We start from the raw sequence: 18,071 nt of genomic DNA on the forward strand, positions 1-18,071 counted from the left end.
GGCACTATCTGATGTGTGGAGACATTTCACTGCAGCTAATGTAGAAGGAACCGCTGTGTACATTTGCAAATACTGTGCCAAATCCTATGTGAAGACTGCAACAAAGATGCAGAATCATCTGGCCAAGTGCATAAAGTTCCCTCAGCGCTCACAACAAGCAACCTCTGACAAAAGTCCCTCTACTTCTATTTGAGGTGAAAATGATGAATCAGACACCTTATCGATAGGAACAGCTCATGGTCCTCCTGGAAGTTCAAGTGAAGGTCAAGCAAATCATAGAGAAAGCAGACTGTATTGCAATCATCTCTGATGGGTGGTCTAATGTTTGTGGGCAAGGAATAATTAACTACATCATCTCCACCCCTCAACCAGTATTCTACAAGATCACAGACACAAGGGACAACAGACACACCGGTCTCTACATTGCAGATGAGCTGAAGGCAGTCATCAATGACCTTGGACCACTGAAGGTATTTGCACTGGTGACAGACAATTCTGTGAACATGAAGGCTGCTTGGTCTGAAGTGGAGGAGTCCTACCCTCACATCACACCCATTGGCTATGCTGCTCATGCATTGAATCTGCTCCTCAAGGACATCATGGCACTGAAAACAATGGATACACTCTACAAGAGAGCCAAGGAAATGGTTAGGTATGTGAAGGGTCATCAAGTTATAGCAGCAATCTACCTCACCAAGCAAAGTGAGAAGAATAAGAGGACCACATTGAAGCTGCCCAGCAACACCCGTTGGGGTAGTGTTGTCATCATGTCTGACAGTCTCCTGGAGGGGAAGGAGTCTCTCCAAGAAAAGGCAATATCACAGTCTGCCGATATGGACAACCCCATCAAGAGGATCCTCCTGGATGATGTATTTTGGGAGAGAGTGGTAAGCAGCCTGAAACTCCTGAAACCTATAGCAGTAACCATTGCACGGATTGTGGGAGACAATGTCATCCTGTCTGATGTTCAGACTCTGCTTTCAGATGTAAGATAAGAAATCCGTACTGCCCTGCCTATTTCACTGTTGCTCCAAGCAGAGGAAACTGCAGTTCTGAAATACATCAAAAGAGTACATGTTGGACACAGCATACATGTTGGACCCCAAGTATGCTGGCAAGAGCATCCTGTCTGGTGCAGAGATCAACAAGGCCTATGGTGTCATTACTACCGTGTCTCGCCACCTCGGCCTGGATGAGGGCAAGGTTCTTGGCAGTCTGGCAAAGTACACTTCCAAGCAAGGGCTTTGGGATGGAGATGCAATATGGCAGTTGTGCCAACATATCCCATCAGCCACCTGGTGGAAGGGACTTTGTGGATCTGAGGCTCTTTCCCCTGTTGTTATCCTCCAAATCCCAACAACATCAGCCGCCTCAGAGCGCAACTGGTCCTTGTTTGGGAACACACACACACACACCAAAGCACGCAACAGGCTGACCAATACAAGGGTTGAAAAATTGGTGGCCATCCGGGCAAATTTGAGCCTGACAATGAGCCATCCTCAACAAGGTTGAAAGTGACAGTGAAGATTAGGTGGGCATTGAGGAGGTAGCTTGTGGCTGCTTTATATGCGCTACAGTCAATTATGAGTGCGTCTACTTATATTAAATATATAATTAATATATGCCTACTGTATGATGTAAATTAATTAACTAACTAACGTTAGTCTGCCTAGCTTGAACTTCAGAAGAAGAAACATGTTTTCTTTTTTACAATTTCCAAAAGATAACCAAACATAAATATATTTACTTTTAACGAGACGTGTTTGTGCCGTCATTTGCATTAGTAGCACCATTTCTAACTTTTTTGCATTCGTTTTTACTTACACTTTTATGTTACATTTATGTTGTTTTTAAGTTTTCGCGGACTTTTCTTAGCGGATGTACATTCGTCGCGAATTGAATTATGGGGAGTTTTAGGCCCGCGTGTGAACATAAGTGTACACTCGCAAAATCGACTAAAAACGGGGGCTTAAGTTGCAAACTTCCCTTGCTTGGCTAATCATTTGGACCGCCGACCAAGATAGCAACGGGGATTCCCCCATAATGGGAGGGTAAGTCGACGAGGGTGTGTCTTTTGTGTGTTTGAACCGCAACCCTCTCTAGGGAGGACCTCTGAGGTATAAAGAAAGGGGTGGACATCACCACTGTGATGTTCAGTGTGTCCAAGAACACTTGTTTCCTCTGATAAATGTATATTTCTTGTTGTAAAAAAGGACATATAGAAGAAAGTCAAATAGGTGCCATCTGGCTTTCCCCATCCACGTGCATTTTTGTCCATTCTTTCCTCCGGTCTTGGCTGTATGCTAGTCACATGACTAGGCTGGGGCGGCTAACCTTTCAACCGCGGAGAGTGTTGCAGCGAGCTGTCAACATTTAATTCATAAACTACACCGTTAACAGGTTTACATTGTGATATGTAAGTACACAAATGCGTATTTGGATAGTTTTTATCATTGCAAACGGTATACTCACTACTGGCGAAACGTCATTATCTACAGTAGTTAACTGTTAGTTAGCTAGGTTGTTAGCCTTTTGATAACTTTAGCCAGCTAATTGCTAGCTAGTGTGAATAGTTCTAACTAGTTAGCTATCTATGACAGGCTGGTTCTAATCAAAGTATGTCCCTGCCTACTGCCAATATGTCCCTCGATCAGATACAATGTGAGACAGATGACTACCGTAAAGATACACTAGCTAACGTTATCCAGTACAGCCATCACTGGCTTATGGAGAGTTGTAAACACAGCCATTGTTAGCTATTGTAAGTTAGTTAGCTAATCTGTTTATTCTTTCAAACGCGGTTCCTTTAGGTAACGCCATGCATAGGATTTACGTGAGCAATTAGCGTTCAGTAGGTAACGTTAATCAGTGACTTCCATGTCATCTGACAAGTCTTTCATGCTGGAAATGTTTAGAATTCGTCATTCAGTAAGCCACTAAACCATGACTTCCATAAACACGTCTGAACTTCTTACCTATATGTTATTGCTTCAAACTATCAGTTTCTTCCTCAGGCTTTCTCCTGTCATAATGGAGCGGATGAGGGGTGGGCGTCACACCCAGTTGGGCGTGGCATGAGACAGACACACACCCTGGGTGTCTCTGTTACCATCCTGCGTCCACCCCCACCAAAATGGCCTCCAGCTACCCACCCCCCTTCGAAGGCACAGGGGAGGTGAAGGAGGGCTTCCTGTGCCCGCTGTGCCTGAAGGACCTGCAGTCGTTCTACCAGCTCCAGGAACACTACGAGGAGGAGCACTCTGGGGACGATCGACATGTCAGGGGACAACTCAAGAGTGAGTCCATTTTGTGCTCTACCAGACTAAATATGCACATCATGGAGGAGCAAAGGAAATTCTAAATCAAAAGGGTCTCTGATAATACTTTTAGAAGGCATCCTTGCTATCACCCTTGCTTGAAGTAATCACTACTCTCTCCTGTTGGCTGCAGGTCTGGTCCAGAAGGCTAAGAAAGCCAAAGACAAGCTGCTGAAGAGGGATGGTGAAGACAAGCCAGAGACGGGCAGTTATGAGTCCTTCTACTACGGCGGAGTGGACCCTTACATGTGGGAGCCTCAGGAGTTGGGTGAGACTGGGAGAAGTATGCAGGGGGTTACTGGGAGTAGAGGAAAGGGGTGGTGTGGTAGAGGGCTTCCCAAATCAAATTTTATTTCTCACATACATGGTTAGCAAATGTTAATGCACATGTAGTGAAATGCTTGTGCTTCTAGTTCCGACAGTGCAGTAATATCTAACAAGTACTCTGACAATTCCCCAACCACTACCTAATACACACATATCTAAAGGGATGAATGAGAATATGTACATGTATGTATATGGATGAGCGATGGCCGAGCGGCATAGGCAAGGTGCAATAGATGGTATAAAATACAGTATATTCATGTGATGAGTAATGTAAGACATGTAAACATTATTAAAGTGGCATTATTTAGAGTGCATTGTATAAAGTGACTAAATCTACACTACATAAGAGATGTATTGGTCTGGTCATTGAATGCTAGTGAGTCATCTCAACTGAATTGAAAATATGGTGTTACATTGTAATGTAACACCCTTCCATCCAGTCTGATGGTGTCCCTCCTATACCCCATAGGAGCCACAAGAAATCATATGGACTTTTTTAAGAAGCACAGAGCTGCCCGGATTGACCACTATGTCATCGAGGTCAACAAGCTCATTATCAGGCTGGAGAAAGTGAGGACTCGCACAAACTACAGCAGGCAATCACAAGTCGTTTGTCAATGTGGTTTTGACACATACAGTAGCAGTTACACCGCCCTTACTGTCAGAACATGACTCACCATGTATCCTGTGTTCTGTTTCAGCTGACAGCTTTTGACAGGATGAACATAGATGCAGGCAAAATTAGAGGTGAGTTAAGTGGGGATCATATTGCAGTGTGTTTTGGTATTCACCATCACATTATACCAGACCCACATTTCTTCTTATTGAGTACAGTGTGGATTTGAATGTCATTTTCATTGTGTGAATCCAGAAAAGCCTCTTCTCTTCCTCTCTAGCGATTGAGAAGTCTGTTGTGGCGTGGGTGAGCGACTCTGATGTTCCGTTCTGTCCCGACTGCGGGAACAAGTTCAACCTTCGGAACAGGCGACACCACTGCCGCCTCTGTGGCTCCATCATGTGTAGGAAGTGCATGGAGTTTGTGCCCCTGCCTTTGGCTTGTGAGTAGAATTACACACACATAAACACACCACATTATGGACATATATAATGTGTGCATGTGTTTACATACATACTGCAGTATTACATATTATTACAACATATATCAGTGTTGCTCAGTGAATCCTCACCCTGTTTGTTCTCTTCTCTCCAGACAAACTGACCAGTGGGACTCGGGAGGCCCGTAGTGTTACGGGCAGCCAGTCCCAGTCCCCTCCAACAGGTGGTGGGGGCAATGTCAGCGGGATGGGCTCCAGGAGGGGCAGCATCAGCAGTCTGAGCAGCGTCACCTCAATGCTGGAAGAGAAGGATGACGAGAGGATCCGCTGCTGCCTCCACTGCATGGACACCCTGATGAAGAGACAGCAGAAACTGGAGGAGAAAGACCACGTGCCTGACATCGTCAAGCTCTACGAGGTAACACAGAGCTCTGTGTGCTTCCTCTCGTTCACCATGTAGTGTGCTTCCTGTCATTCACCATCCATCTTCCTGTCTTCCTCCCAGAGGCTGAGACTGTGCATGAACAAGGTGGACGAGAGGGCTCCAGAGTATATCAGAATGGCTGAGTCTCTCAAGTAAGATATAGCCTGTGTCTTAAATGACACCTCATTCCCTATTTAGCGTACAACATTTGACCAGAGCTATATGTGGCTCTGGTTCTGTTTTATCCTCATTGTCAAACTTCCTTTTTCACAGTGCTGGAGAGACCACCTATAACCTGGACACGGCTGGTGGACTGAGAATGGAAGTCCAGAAATACTACGAACTGATCGATGCACTGAGGTACATACCGTTTACAGAATGTGTTAACTAACTTCAAGTCACTTTGGATAAGTGTCTGCTAAACGACCATATTATAACATTCTCTATATATTCATGTCAGTAAGAAGATCTTAACACTGGGAATGAAGGAAGAGCCACAACCCCATCAAAAGACTCTCCAGCTGCAGAGGATGGTCAGATACACAGCCACACTGTTTGTCCAGGTGAGACAGAGGGTACACTAGTGTACACACAGAGCAGCTATGGATGAGCTGAATAGCATACTAAACATGTCATTCATAATTGAGACTGCCACCAGTAATGTTACATACTATATTCAAGCAACCCCTATCTCTATACGGTCTATACTTCTCTCTCCCTCCTGCAGGAGAAGTTGCTGGGTCTGATGTCTCTACCCACTAAGGACAAGTATGAGGCCCTAAAGGAGAAGAGGAAGCAGGAGCAGGAGAAGAGGCTCACGCAGGAGAGACTAGTGAGTAGGCTGCTTATTGTTTAAACTAATGACCCAACAATGATATTCCAAAAAGGATCTAATATGTCTGATACCAGACAAGCAAAAAGCAACACAAGTAGTGTTTTATAATGAAGCTGTCTCTAAAAGCTTACCTTCCTATTTTCCTGCCAGATTGCCCAGGAGGCTCAGAAAAGGAGGCAGGACTCTGAGAAGAACCGCCCAGCTGCCAGCACCAATGGGGAGGCTCCCCAAGCCCCCAGGGCCCCCCGCATGACCAAAGCTGGGGGATGGCTGCCCTCTTCCGATACCCTCCACACGTGCGGGGAGCTGGAGGACCCCCTGCTGCAGCAGATAGACAACATCCAGTCATTCCTGCGGCAGGCCAAGGCCGCCCAGAGGCATGACGAAGTGGCCATGCTGGAGGAGAACCTCAGACAGCTGCAGGTGGGGAAACCTACATTATATTAGACATGTACCACAACAACTAGTATTGATCAAGGCATTCATTGTTGTATGTACAGTGATTACAATGCACCACATCCAGTAGGGCTCTGTGTAGGAATAGGGTGTTATTTGTTGAACTATGTGTTTCCCAGGATGAGTACGACCAGCAGCAGACCAGCTTGGCCATCGCTCTGTCCCAGAGGTTGGCGCAGGAGGAGAGTCTACAGCAGGACGAGCTGCAACGCCTGGAGGACAGAGAGAGGGGGGAGAGGGAGCACAGGGCCCAGAGCCAAGCCCCAGGATCCCAGGCCACATACACCTGGCAGGGCTCACTGAACCTAACCGATATAGGGAGCCTCCATAGGGAGGAAGACGGGGAGGAAGAGTTGACCCCTAAAGCAGAGAGCAGCCCCCTGTCCATGAGGGCCTTCCCTGCCCTGACCGACCAGGATGAGGAGTCACCCCCCCGGCTGAGGAGGCTGGGGGGAGATGTGACACCTCCTGGTGGCGAGGGACAGAACAGCTCCTCCCTCAACCCCTTTGAGGAGGAAGACTCCACCCCTGTGGAGGATCCTTCCAATCCGTTCTTCGAGGAGATCCAGAAGGAGCACAAGGAGGTGGCTAACGGGAAGAAGGAGTACAACCCGTTTGAGCAGGAAGAGGGTGGGGAGGAAGAGCAGGGGCAGGCCGAGGGCGCCACTGGCAACCCTTTCGAAGTGAAGGAGGAAAACAATGAAGGTAACCCTTTTAAAGAGGCTGCTGGGTGTACCCCGCCGGGAGCCTCGACCAATCCCTTCGAGGGGGAGGATGAGGAGGTGATGCCGGATGTTGACGTGATTGAGGAGGAATTGCTGCTGCAGCAGATCGATAATATACGGGCGTACATATTTGATGCCAAGCTCAACGGGAGGCTAGACGAGGTGGAGCTGCTGTCGGAGAACCTGAGAGAGCTGCAGCGCACGCTACAGGAACAGAAGAGCAAGACACACTGACAGACACCTCCTCCCTGTCTCTTTCTCTCATAACCCCCATACCATCACCTGACGCTTACAACAGGGCTGCCCACCCAGGGCTAGAAGGCTACTCCTGAGACTACGGTAGTTCCCTTTAAATGACCAATGATCTCGTTGATACTAGGTTGTGTTAGGTGACGGAATCACCCAGCGCCACCCTTGGTGAGTAGCCCTCCAGAGCCAGGGTCCAGAGGGTGCATCTCGGTCTATACTCCAATAGCCTATACTCCTTTCCTTCATCTGCACTGATGTGAATAAACTGCACATAATAGCATTATTCCTTTGCCTATCCTGATCGACCTACCAAGTAAGTGCAGGTCAAGGAGAGGAGACAAGGAGAGGAAGCATCTCCAGACTTGAGGCTCTCGGGTTTTGGCAGCCAAGCCACTAGAAGGATGCCGACCACGAGATGCATTTAGATTGCGTTTTGATTTCTCATACTTACTAATAACACTCACTCTATAAAGGTGTCTTTTAGGAGCCCAGGTTGGTTTTTATTATATGTGTATGGTAAGAAGAAGCACAAGGGCAGAGTATCATCACTTACAGACAGTTGTCTGTAGTCGGCCACTGGAGAGAGGATTCAAGGGGTCATAAGGGAGGTTATTTGAGGCCAGACATCGATCTGTAGTCCTGCTACGCAGTAGATATCTTATGTAGAATCAGGGTTGCATTCAAGATCACATGGTTTTGGAAATGTAATGGTCTTCTTGAACAAAAACATTCACTCTAGGGTTGGGCGATATGAGACCTACGATATGCTACTCCAAATACTGCGATAGCCAATATAATTGATTTGCACGTTAATGACTAGATAATTCAAGACTATGCCATTTTTGTCCTTATATTTGATTTAATCACATCTGCCCAACCTTGGTTCACTCTGAATAGTTTAAAATGACAGCTGTGTCATGAAAACATGTCGTCTGCACACAAATGCAGCCCTGAATACTAAGCATGTCTAACCTGTAACCGCTACATACTGTCTGATCTTCACATACATGTTTGTAGGGGAGTGGAAACTCATTGCCGTTCGCACATAATCTTTTAGCTCGGTCTTCTGTCGTCCCTGGGGGTCATGACCACTAGAAAGAAAATGTTGAACAAAACATGAGCGAAACCAACAGTTTTTGAAATCCTACTTTGCCTTCTTCAGTTTCTGTAAGCTGGTTTTGTGAGTGTCTGTTGAAGCGCAGGATAGATGCATTAGCTTTCAGTGTGTGTACATCACATCACTAGGAGGCACTTCAGCAGTGGTCCAAAGTAGGCTTTCAAAGCTGATATTGTCCTAGTCTCTCTCATGCTGTTTCTCTAACCTGTCCTAGTCAGAATCTGGCCTGCTCTGAACAAATCTAAAGCTCTTTACAGGGTAAAAAAAACATCCTATTTACTTTCTCTTATGCCAAGCCTGGTTCAGAATATTGGCCTTTGTCATCCTTATCCAATAGCTGTCTAGTCTTGTATCTTCAGTCTGTATTTAGTGTATTTATGCAACTGATTAAGCCAAGTCTTTCTTGGCATCACTTATACCATTAACTCAGAACACCAATGTTGCAGTGGAGATGTTTAGGTCTGAGGCACAGAATAGGTTAATTTACCCAGAGTGCTCTGCTTGGCACCTATATCTGTCACATCATCAGCCTGCTCTGTATCCATAAGGTTGTGGCAACTTTAGGATGTAAGATTGTCTTTTATCCCATCTTGATTAATCTCTTAAAGATAATTTACCTATGACAATAGATTAACACTAAACCTATTCCACGCTACCAAGTATTATCATTTATACTGTTGGCAAACTGTGTCACCTGTTGAATAAGTACTTTGATGTATCCAAGTACTGGTTCGCTTGCCTTGCAGAGTATACAATAGTACTTGTCATTTTGATGAACTAAAGCAGTATTGTGTTCGCTGTAATCAATCATGCACCACTAACTCAGCTGTGTTGCATCTAAACCAGACATGAATAATGTATTTGTGGCAAATGTGAATGACTTGTCGATTACCTTTTTGGTAATGTTGCCTGTTTGCCTTTTGTTATCGTAGAAGGTTTCGTCACGCAACACTAATTAAAGACATGACCTATGTGAACAATAGGAAGTGGCCTTTTCATTCACCCATGCCATCGACACTAGATGTGATAGTGTGTTGCAAAGATTATATACTTTCAACTTCACGAATCTAGAGCAGATTCTAGTTCACCGATCTCCAAATTATCATTGTTTACAACAGCTGGCAATGAAACTAAATCCTGTCTGGTTTCCTTTATTGTACAGAAAAACATCCACAATATTTCCAGTGAAACATGATATACTACTAAATAACAGTTCAGTCCATGATTCCTTCACCCCCCCTGCTGTCCAGTCTTAGTCCTGTGCAGCTAGCATCTGGGCGCGCTATTTCCCTGTCATCTCCTCGGGTGGTGCTGGGGCAGGGGACCTCCACCTCAAATACTCTTTCAGACAGTACTTCTCAGGCCCAACGTTGGCTGGGTTAGCAGCCTCCATCCTGGCTAGAGCCTATGCTTGCAGGACCTCGCTGTGAAGGGAGGGACAGGAAAAATAACGACAAGGGGAAGACAAATGAACCAATAAGAACTAAATCATACATACTGTACACATAGGTTTGCTCCTAGAACTCGGATAGCCGAACTGAGCGTCTGTGCTCGCATACTCCCTAAAGACCTTCACTTGAGCAACCGTAGCAAAAACACAGCTGTAACACTTCCTCAAAATACTCAATTTAAAGAAGTTCAAAATCAAGTAGATTTTTTGCCGAGGGTCTTAGTCACACAATTATACATCTAAGAAGTTTGGTGCAGTATTTCTCAGGTGGAAAAAAATAGCATGAAAGCTAAGTCTCTCCTTGAATGGCAAACGCTTCATGTTCCCACTCCTACTGTTGACCAATCACAGATGAAGGGAGTGTTGACTTTGGCTACTGAACTTCGACTTGACTCAAGAAAAAAAATATGCGGGCAAACAGCCGAGAAAAAAAACGTCAACATTTCATAATATATGCGCTAACTGTTTAGACTGGGAAGCTTTAGACAAGAGTGTAGCATCTAACCCAGTGGTCACCAACCTTTTTGGAGTCAAAATGCATGCCGAGATCTACCGCTCTAATTTTGTATTAACATGACTTAAAAGGTAAGTCTATGCAACTAACTTCTTATGGATAGGGGGCAGCATTTTCACGTTTGGATGAACGTTTAGCGTGCCCAAAGTAAACTGCCTCCTACTCAGTCCCAGATGCTAATATATGCATATTATTATTAGTATTGGATAGAAAACTCAGAAGTTTCTAAAACTGTTTGAATCATGTCTGACTAACAGAACTTATTTGTCAGGCAAAACCCCGAGGACAAACCAGATTTTTTATAGGTCACTTCAATGGGATTTCATTGGGAATCCAGATTTCTAAGGGACCGTCCTGCAGTTCCTATCGCTTCCACTGGATGTCAACAGTCTTTAGAAATTGGTTGAGTTTTTTCCTTTGAGAAATGAAGTAGCAATGTTCAGAATGAGGCTCCAGTGAAGTGTACTGTTTGTTAGAGGCGCGTGACCAGAAAGCATGCTACACATTGTTTTCCTCCAGTATTGAACACAGATCATCCCGTCTTCAATTGTATCGATTATTTACGTTAAATACCTAAAGTTGTATTACAAAAGTAGTTTGAAATGTTTGGACAAAGCTTACAGGTAACTTTTGTAGACATGTTGAGCGAGTTGGAACCGGTGTTTTTCTGGATCAAACGCACCAAATAAATTGACATTTTGGATATATATATAGACGGAATTAATCGAACAAAAGGATAATTTGTGATGTTTATGGGACATATTGGAGTGCACACAGAAGAAGCTCGTCAAAGGTAAGGCATGAATTATATCTTTATTTCTGCGTTTTGTGTCGCGCCTGGAGGGCTTAAATATGATGGTCTGTGATTGTTTGCTGGGGTGCTATCCTCCGACAATAGCATTGTTTGCTTTCGCCGTAAAGCATTTTTGAAATCTGACACGTTGGCTGGATTCACAACAAGTGTAGCTTTAATTTTGGTATATTGAATGTGTGATTTCATCAAAGTTCAATTTTTATAGTAATTTATTTTAATTTCGCGCTCTGCATTTTCACTGGACAAGGCTTTGTCGTTGGGTTTTTTACAGAAATGTTTGGCGATTGACTAGAAATCCCTTGGAGATCAAGTCGATCGCGATAGACCGGTTGGTGACCACTGATCTAACCTAACAGACATTCCTCTTATTAGTCTACAGACAGACTCATTCACTGGCATCTAGCCTGAGCACTGGTCTGTTTCTAATTTAGGCTAGCCAAGTCCTTTGTTATCATGCCAAACAGACTGCTGCAACCCAGCATGATGTACAATATTCCATTATGTTTCTATAGCATAATATTTAATATGCCATATACTATTTAAGTTTAACTTTTTAATTAACTTAATCATTATGACACACGCCTCACTACTGTCATTGGTTGCACTAATTGCACTGTGTGTCTACATAACCTGGTTCAAGTATTCATGACATTACCCTGAGGAAGGCACAGTGATGCCGAAACGTTGGTTAGACCTCAAAGCCCAAAACAGACTTGACAGTATCACAATCACTGTATTTATGACAGATGGAACACAGGTGTTTAACACCATGGGAATAACTATATATGTATGTAAAGACGATTACATAATGGGACTCACCTAGGTAGAACTTGAGGAATGGCGATGGTGTCATTCTTGAACATCAATTTAAAACCAAGGATCTTTGTACTGAATTTGTGGGACAAATGTTATGCAAAACAGGTTAAGTGTATTAGACAGCTAACGTTGGCTCTCTAGCTCGCTTATATCAGTTTTTCGATTGGCAACACAAGTCACTCATCAATACCCAGTCATTATCACTGGGTTAGTTCTGGTTAATTTTCAATTGCATATCTATACATTATTCAACTGTCAGACAACTTGAGATTTGGAAATATCACTGTTTTGCATTGAGAGACTTATCCAACAGCTAACGTTAGCTAGCTGCAAACTGACCTTGCTCCGTCGCTGAGCTGTCCATGTGTGTGGTAATTGACTGTGACACTCTGTTTTCTGGAGATAATCCAGCGTTCGCCTGATATGAAACGAATATTTCCTAGGCATTTAAAGTTTTTATTTACACATTATCATGTGTAAGGACCGAGCACTTCTCCTGTGAGTCGCACCTTGATGACGTTAATACATACGAAGAGGCGCGCTTTTCTTTTGTATTTTTATTCACGATAATTACATTTATAATATTAAGCGAAATAGTTTTTCAATATCATATAGACAAAGGTCTGACCATGATTTACATAAAAATAATAGGATACATAAAAAAGTAGGACAACATTAAGTGTTCTCATAACATTCGATTTGCATCCATTATAATTGTTTAACGTTTACATGCTTTTTGTTTTCCCATCTATTTAAGGAATTCTGTATACATTTGGAATTCATGTTGGAATTAAACAATTTTGCTTTGCACATGATCTACATTTCAACAGAAACGGACAGTACAGGAATAGTAAATTATAAACCGAGTTTGAATTTTTGGGGGTTAGAAATATGTAATGTTTGGGGGTCTCTATTGGTTGCATGCAGTGGTTGGTGTACATTTCTTAAGTACAAATAATTTAAAGTACTACTTAATTCGTTTTTTGGGGTATCTGTACTTTACTATTTATATTTTTGACTACTTTTACTTCACTACATTTCTATAGAAAATAATGTAATTTTTACTTTCTCTGACACCCAAAAGTACTCTTTACATTTTAAATGCTTAGCAGGACAGGAAAATTGTCCTATTCACGCACTTATCAACAGAACTGGTCATCTGGCGGACTCACTAAACACACATGATTCGTTTGTAAATGATGTCTGAATATTTGAGTGTGCCTTTTGTGGCTATCCATATATAAAAAAATAAAATAAAAAAAACGTTGCCGTCTGGTTTGCTTAATATAAGGATTTGAAATTATTTATACTTTTACTTTTGATACTAAAGTATATTTAAACCAAATACTTTTACACTTTTACTCAAGGTGACTTTTACTTGAGTCATTTTCTATTAAGGTATCTTTACTTTTACTCAAGTATGACAATCGGATACGTTTTCCACCACTGCTGAGGAGTGACGGACTTCATCCCAGCTGGAGGGGTGCTCTCATCTTATCTATCAACATAGACAGGGCTTTAACTCCTCTAGCTCCACAATGAGATAGGGGTGCAGGCCAGGTAGCAGGCTGTTAGCCAGACTGCCAGCTTAGTGGAACATGCCACTAGCATAGTCAGTTGAGCTATCCCCGTTGTGACTGTCTGTGCCTTGATCTAGGTTGGGCAAAATGAAACATGGCGGTGTTCGCTTAAGCAATCTCACTGGAATAAAGACCTCTTCCATTCCTGTCATTATTGAATGAGATTGTGATATCTCACATCTCATGGAATCCAAGATGGCGGCGCAGTAGGACCTGTATATCTGTCTTTGTCTTATCCCCTGTAAATAGCTGGTCTTTTTTCGTATAGATCTTAATCTCTCTTTCTATCTATGAACTAAATATACTTTCCTGCAACCTGCCTCACCCAATGTGGTACGGATCTGCTATTTTTATTCCTTATAACTGAAACTTCCATCAGGAGCTAGCCAGCTAACTAGCTACTAGGCTTTGATTGCCACGGCTAGCTGTCCTCGCCTTTTCCCCCCCGGAATCAGACAGCCTTAGCTCGGACAATCACCTGCCAGTCTGCACAGCGCGATATCAACCCAGAGCATATCAGACTGCTTCTCTCTACCATATCACCGGATTCCTGCCACTCTGGATCATTACTCCTAGCTAGCTGCCAGCTACACGAGTGGCTACTGTTAGCTAACGCCTCTGTCCCGAAGCAAGCACCAGCTAGCCTTGAGCTAGCCTCGAGCTAGGCCCATATACCAGCTAATTCTAGGGCTACAATACCTCCTTTGCCAATTGGCCTGGACCCTTTATTGTCGACACAGCCCTGCTGATCCATCACTGATCCATCTCCTACCCATCTCTCCGATTTGATCCTGCCGTACATACCTACACGTACGCTACGGTCACAAGACGCAGGCCTCCTAATTGTCCCTAGAATTTCTAAGTGAACAGCTGAAGGCAAGGCTTTCTCCTATAGCGTTCCATTTTTATGGAATGGTCTGCCTATCCATGTGAGAGACGCAGACTCGGTCTCAATCTTTAAGTCTTTATTGAAGACTCATCTCTTCAGTAGGTCCTACGATTGAGTGTAGTCTGGCCCAGGAGTGTGAAGGTGAACGGAAAGGCACTGGAGCAATGAACCACCCTTGCTGTCTCTGCCTGGCCGGTTCCCCTCTCCCTACTGGGATTCTCTGCCTATTATGGGGGCTGAGTCACTGGCTTACTAGTGGTCTTCTATGCCGTCCTAGGAGTTGTGTGTCACTTGAGTGGGTTGAGTTACTGACGTGATCTTCCTGTCCGGTTTTGCGCCCCCTCAGGCTCATGCGGTGGAGGAGATCTTCGTGGGCTATACTCGGCCTTGTCTCAGGGTAGTAAGTTGGTTGTCTGTTAACATCCCTCTAGTGGTGTGGGGGCTGTGCTTTGGCAAAATGGCTGGGCTAATATCCTGCCTGTTTGGCCCTGTCCAGGGGTATTGTCAGACGGGGCCACAGTGTTCGGCCCTCCTTTTTCTGTAGTCCACGATCAGCTCCTTTGTCCTGATCATGTTGAGGGAGAGGTTATTGTCCTGGCACCACACTGACAGGTATCTGACCTTCTCCCTATAGGCTGCCTCATCTTTGTCGGTAATCAGACCTACCACCGTTGTGTTGTCAGCAAACTTAATGATGGTGTTGGAGTTGTGCTTGGCCACACAGTTATGGGTGAACATGGAGTACAGGTAAAAAATTTTTTACGAATTTAACTTTAATTAAATGAGTTGACTCTTCACATGGGATGATTTCACCGAACAACAACAGAAAGGGACTATTGAATGATCCCCAATGATCCATCGCGTCTCCCAAAAATGTTTTAAACATACATCTGTAAAATGATAGTCTAGAAACTAAAGCTTTGGTCGTCTTCCTCTCATGCTTCCATGTCTTTTCCCTGGACCTCCTCAATGCCCACCTCTTGAACATCAGACTCTTGAGGCCTCACCTTCACTGTCACTTTCCAACCTTGTTGAGGTTGGCTCGTTGTCAGGCTCAAAAAGCCTCAAATTTGCCCAGATGGCCACCAATTTTTCAACCCTTGTATTGGTCAGCCTGTTGCGTGCTTTGGTGTGTATGTTCCCAAACAAGGACCAGTTGCGCTCTGAGGCGGCTGATGTTGGTGGGATTTGGAGGATGATGGAGGCAACAGGGGAAAGAGCCTCAGATCCACAAAGTCCCTTCCACCAGGTGGCTGATGAGATATGTTGGCACGACTGCCATATTGCATCTCCATCCCAAAGCCCTTGCTTGGAATTGTACTTCGCCAGACTACCAAGAACCTTGCCCTCATCCAGGCCAAGGTGGCGAGACACGGTAGTGATGACACCATAGGCCTTGTTGATCTCTGCACCAGACAGGATGCTCTTGCCAGCATACTTGGGGTCCAACATGTACGCTGCGGCGTGTGTGGGCTTCAGGCAGAAATCTTCACGCTTTTTGATGTATTTCAGAACTGCAGTTTCCTCTGCTTGGAGCAACAGTGAAGTGGGCAGGGCAGTATCGATTTCTTCTCTTACATCTGCAAGCAGAGTCTGAACATCAGACAGGATGGCATTGTCTCCCTCAATCCGTGCAATGGCTACTGCTATAGGTTTCAGGAGTTTCCGGCTGCTTACCACTAGAGATTAAACATTTCATATCACGATCGTAGTGACCAAAATGATCACGGTTATCAGTATTATCGTGGTATTGTTCAAATGTGCTGGAAATGTTCAAAAAGTATTGATACACACACTGAAATCATTTCGCCAAGTTTTATATTGAAAACCAACAAACAACAAATAAAATGAGCAGCGCTATGCACTTAGTGTGCATAAACATTAAAAGAATAACATGAACATTAAAGATGGCACCATGTGGCCGTGAGAGGTAAACGTTTCCCAAGTGCAGGTTTCAATGAACACAACCTTAAGGAAGCACATCAAATGTGCATATAAAAGCAACACGAGTAAAGCAATGTGCATGTAAGAACAATACCACCATATGTAAACAATCCAATGTGCAGGTGTTGATGTTAAAATAACACTATGTCAACAAATCAAAATGAACAGCACTGGTTGTATGTCCGTCCTCTCCTTCATACAGAAATAAGGTGCTGCTGGCCTAACATCCTGTATGTATGCATCTTTGTTCACTTGAGATTGAAATGTAAAAATGTCATCATATTTACTTTGTCCGGTTTAAGTAGTGATCTGCAAGGGGAGACAATGTGCCCGCTGGCACTCGCTCTGATGGCACGCTGGTTGCTGGGATGCACAAAAGCTTCCCGGCAACCCTGGCAAGGTGAGGCAGCTCTGATGCATGGCCCCTCCACCACACCAGTGGATCCTCTTCTGCTGGAATGGGTGGCAGAGACAGGTAGACCTTGATCTCTTCTTTCACTCTGTCTTCTGGGGTGGTCGGAAGCTGACCCTCTTCACCTCCTCTGCTGCCTTGTTGAGGTAATCTTTCTCAGCAACCCAGTCAGGCCTTTCCCCTCCGATGCCGCTGTGGGGGTGTTTGTGGTGGAGGTGCTGCTGATACAGAGATGGCTCTGTATCCTTTTCCACCAGAACATCACTGGTGATGTGGTCCAGGACAGGCTTGACAGTGTCACTTGTGTTTTTGAGGCAAGTGCATCTGTAAACTTGCTCAGAGGTTCAAGGAGCTGGCACAGTTGCTCCATGACACTTATGTTGGCATCCTTGGGCATCAGATGCCATGTTCCTCTTTCTCCAGCCAGTGTCCCACAGACTGGCTGCTGTTGGCTGAGGAAACACTCAAGCATCTTGTGTGTAGATCCCCATCGGTTCACCACATCATGGATCAGAGCCTTCTGTGGCATGTTGAGGGCAGCTTGCTTTTCTCTCTCTCTTGTGGATACCCCACTCTTCCAGCATATTCTCAAAAAACTCTCTGATGTTGTGAGCCAAGTGATCTTCTGGGAAGAACTGTGTTTCCAGGCAGTTTGATTCCAGTTGCCAGTCTGGGTTGAGGTAAAGGAGTTAAAGATTTTCTTTTGTAGTTTCTCTTTTCAAGTGCAAAAAAGTAACTAGTGTTTATTTCCCCCTCTTCAATCCATTTTGCTCTTGACCTTACAAAGGCACCCTTTGCCAGATCCATGTAAAGCTGTTCTAATTCTAGTTGTAAAGACTTAAATACAGACTCATCTTCTTCAGATAGACTTTCTTTCTTTAGAACACTGTCAAGCTTGCTCATCAACTCTTTTTCTCTAAGGTTCTTTAAGTGCATCAGCTCTTTGGCGCGTTTAATGGCTACGACACAATTTATATTTGAAAAATTCCCATCTACTTCCATGACCCAATACTTTTCTTGCAAAAATATATTTGGCTAACAATTTGATGTTTCCAATGAGAGTAGGGTCTTTAAGAAGTGTGTTGTTTAATTTCCAATATCCTTGAGTACCTTTTGATTTTTTAGTAGCTTGTAAATTTAAGAAAAT

General features: G+C 44.2%; 1 protein-coding gene and 1 long non-coding RNA gene across 6 annotated transcripts; one reads left to right on the plus strand and one right to left on the minus strand.

Annotated features, from left to right (window-relative positions):
• Window positions 1-1,897: 1,897 nt before the first annotated feature.
• Window positions 1,898-9,487, plus strand: LOC139556934 (rabenosyn-5-like). Of its 5 annotated transcripts, XM_071371095.1 has the most exons (14): window positions 1,898-2,051; window positions 2,308-2,416; window positions 3,015-3,296; window positions 3,451-3,600; window positions 4,114-4,214; window positions 4,346-4,391; window positions 4,541-4,702; window positions 4,855-5,117; window positions 5,205-5,275; window positions 5,397-5,483; window positions 5,584-5,686; window positions 5,851-5,955; window positions 6,109-6,381; window positions 6,534-9,487. In XM_071371095.1, exons 3-14 carry the CDS (start codon window positions 3,134-3,136, stop codon window positions 7,371-7,373), a joined length of 2,364 nt encoding a protein of 787 aa, XP_071227196.1. In that variant the 5' UTR covers window positions 1,898-2,051; window positions 2,308-2,416; window positions 3,015-3,133; the 3' UTR covers window positions 7,374-9,487. The 5 variants fall into 5 exon arrangements, with proteins under 5 accessions (XP_071227196.1, XP_071227197.1, XP_071227198.1 ...); XM_071371096.1 differs by lacking the exon at window positions 2,308-2,416; XM_071371097.1 differs by lacking the exon at window positions 1,898-2,051 and having other exon boundaries at window positions 2,084-2,416; window positions 3,003-3,296.
• Window positions 3,646-12,635, minus strand: LOC139556935 (uncharacterized). Its single transcript, XR_011671312.1, has 4 exons — window positions 12,439-12,635; window positions 12,103-12,171; window positions 6,090-9,929; window positions 3,646-5,051 (listed from the first exon to the last, which is right to left on the minus strand). It is a non-coding gene; the product is annotated as an uncharacterized lncRNA (long non-coding RNA).
• Between the last annotated feature and the right edge of the window lie 5,436 nt (window positions 12,636-18,071).

The sequence above is a fragment of the Salvelinus alpinus genome, chromosome 28, assembly GCF_045679555.1.
Source record: "Salvelinus alpinus chromosome 28, SLU_Salpinus.1, whole genome shotgun sequence".
Lineage (NCBI taxonomy): Eukaryota > Metazoa > Chordata > Actinopteri > Salmoniformes > Salmonidae > Salvelinus > Salvelinus alpinus.

Excerpts from the sequence above, each read along its gene's own strand:
- LOC139556934 (XM_071371095.1), top strand. The coding sequence starts at position 3,134 with ATGGCCTCCAGCTACCCACCCCCCTTCGAAGGCACAGGGGAGGTGAAG. Across the intron at positions 5,687-5,850 it reads CAGCCACACTGTTTGTCCAG|GAGAAGTTGCTGGGTCTGAT; the intron begins GTGAGACAGAGG and ends TCCCTCCTGCAG. Across the intron at positions 5,956-6,108 it reads GGCTCACGCAGGAGAGACTA|ATTGCCCAGGAGGCTCAGAA; the intron begins GTGAGTAGGCTG and ends TTTTCCTGCCAG.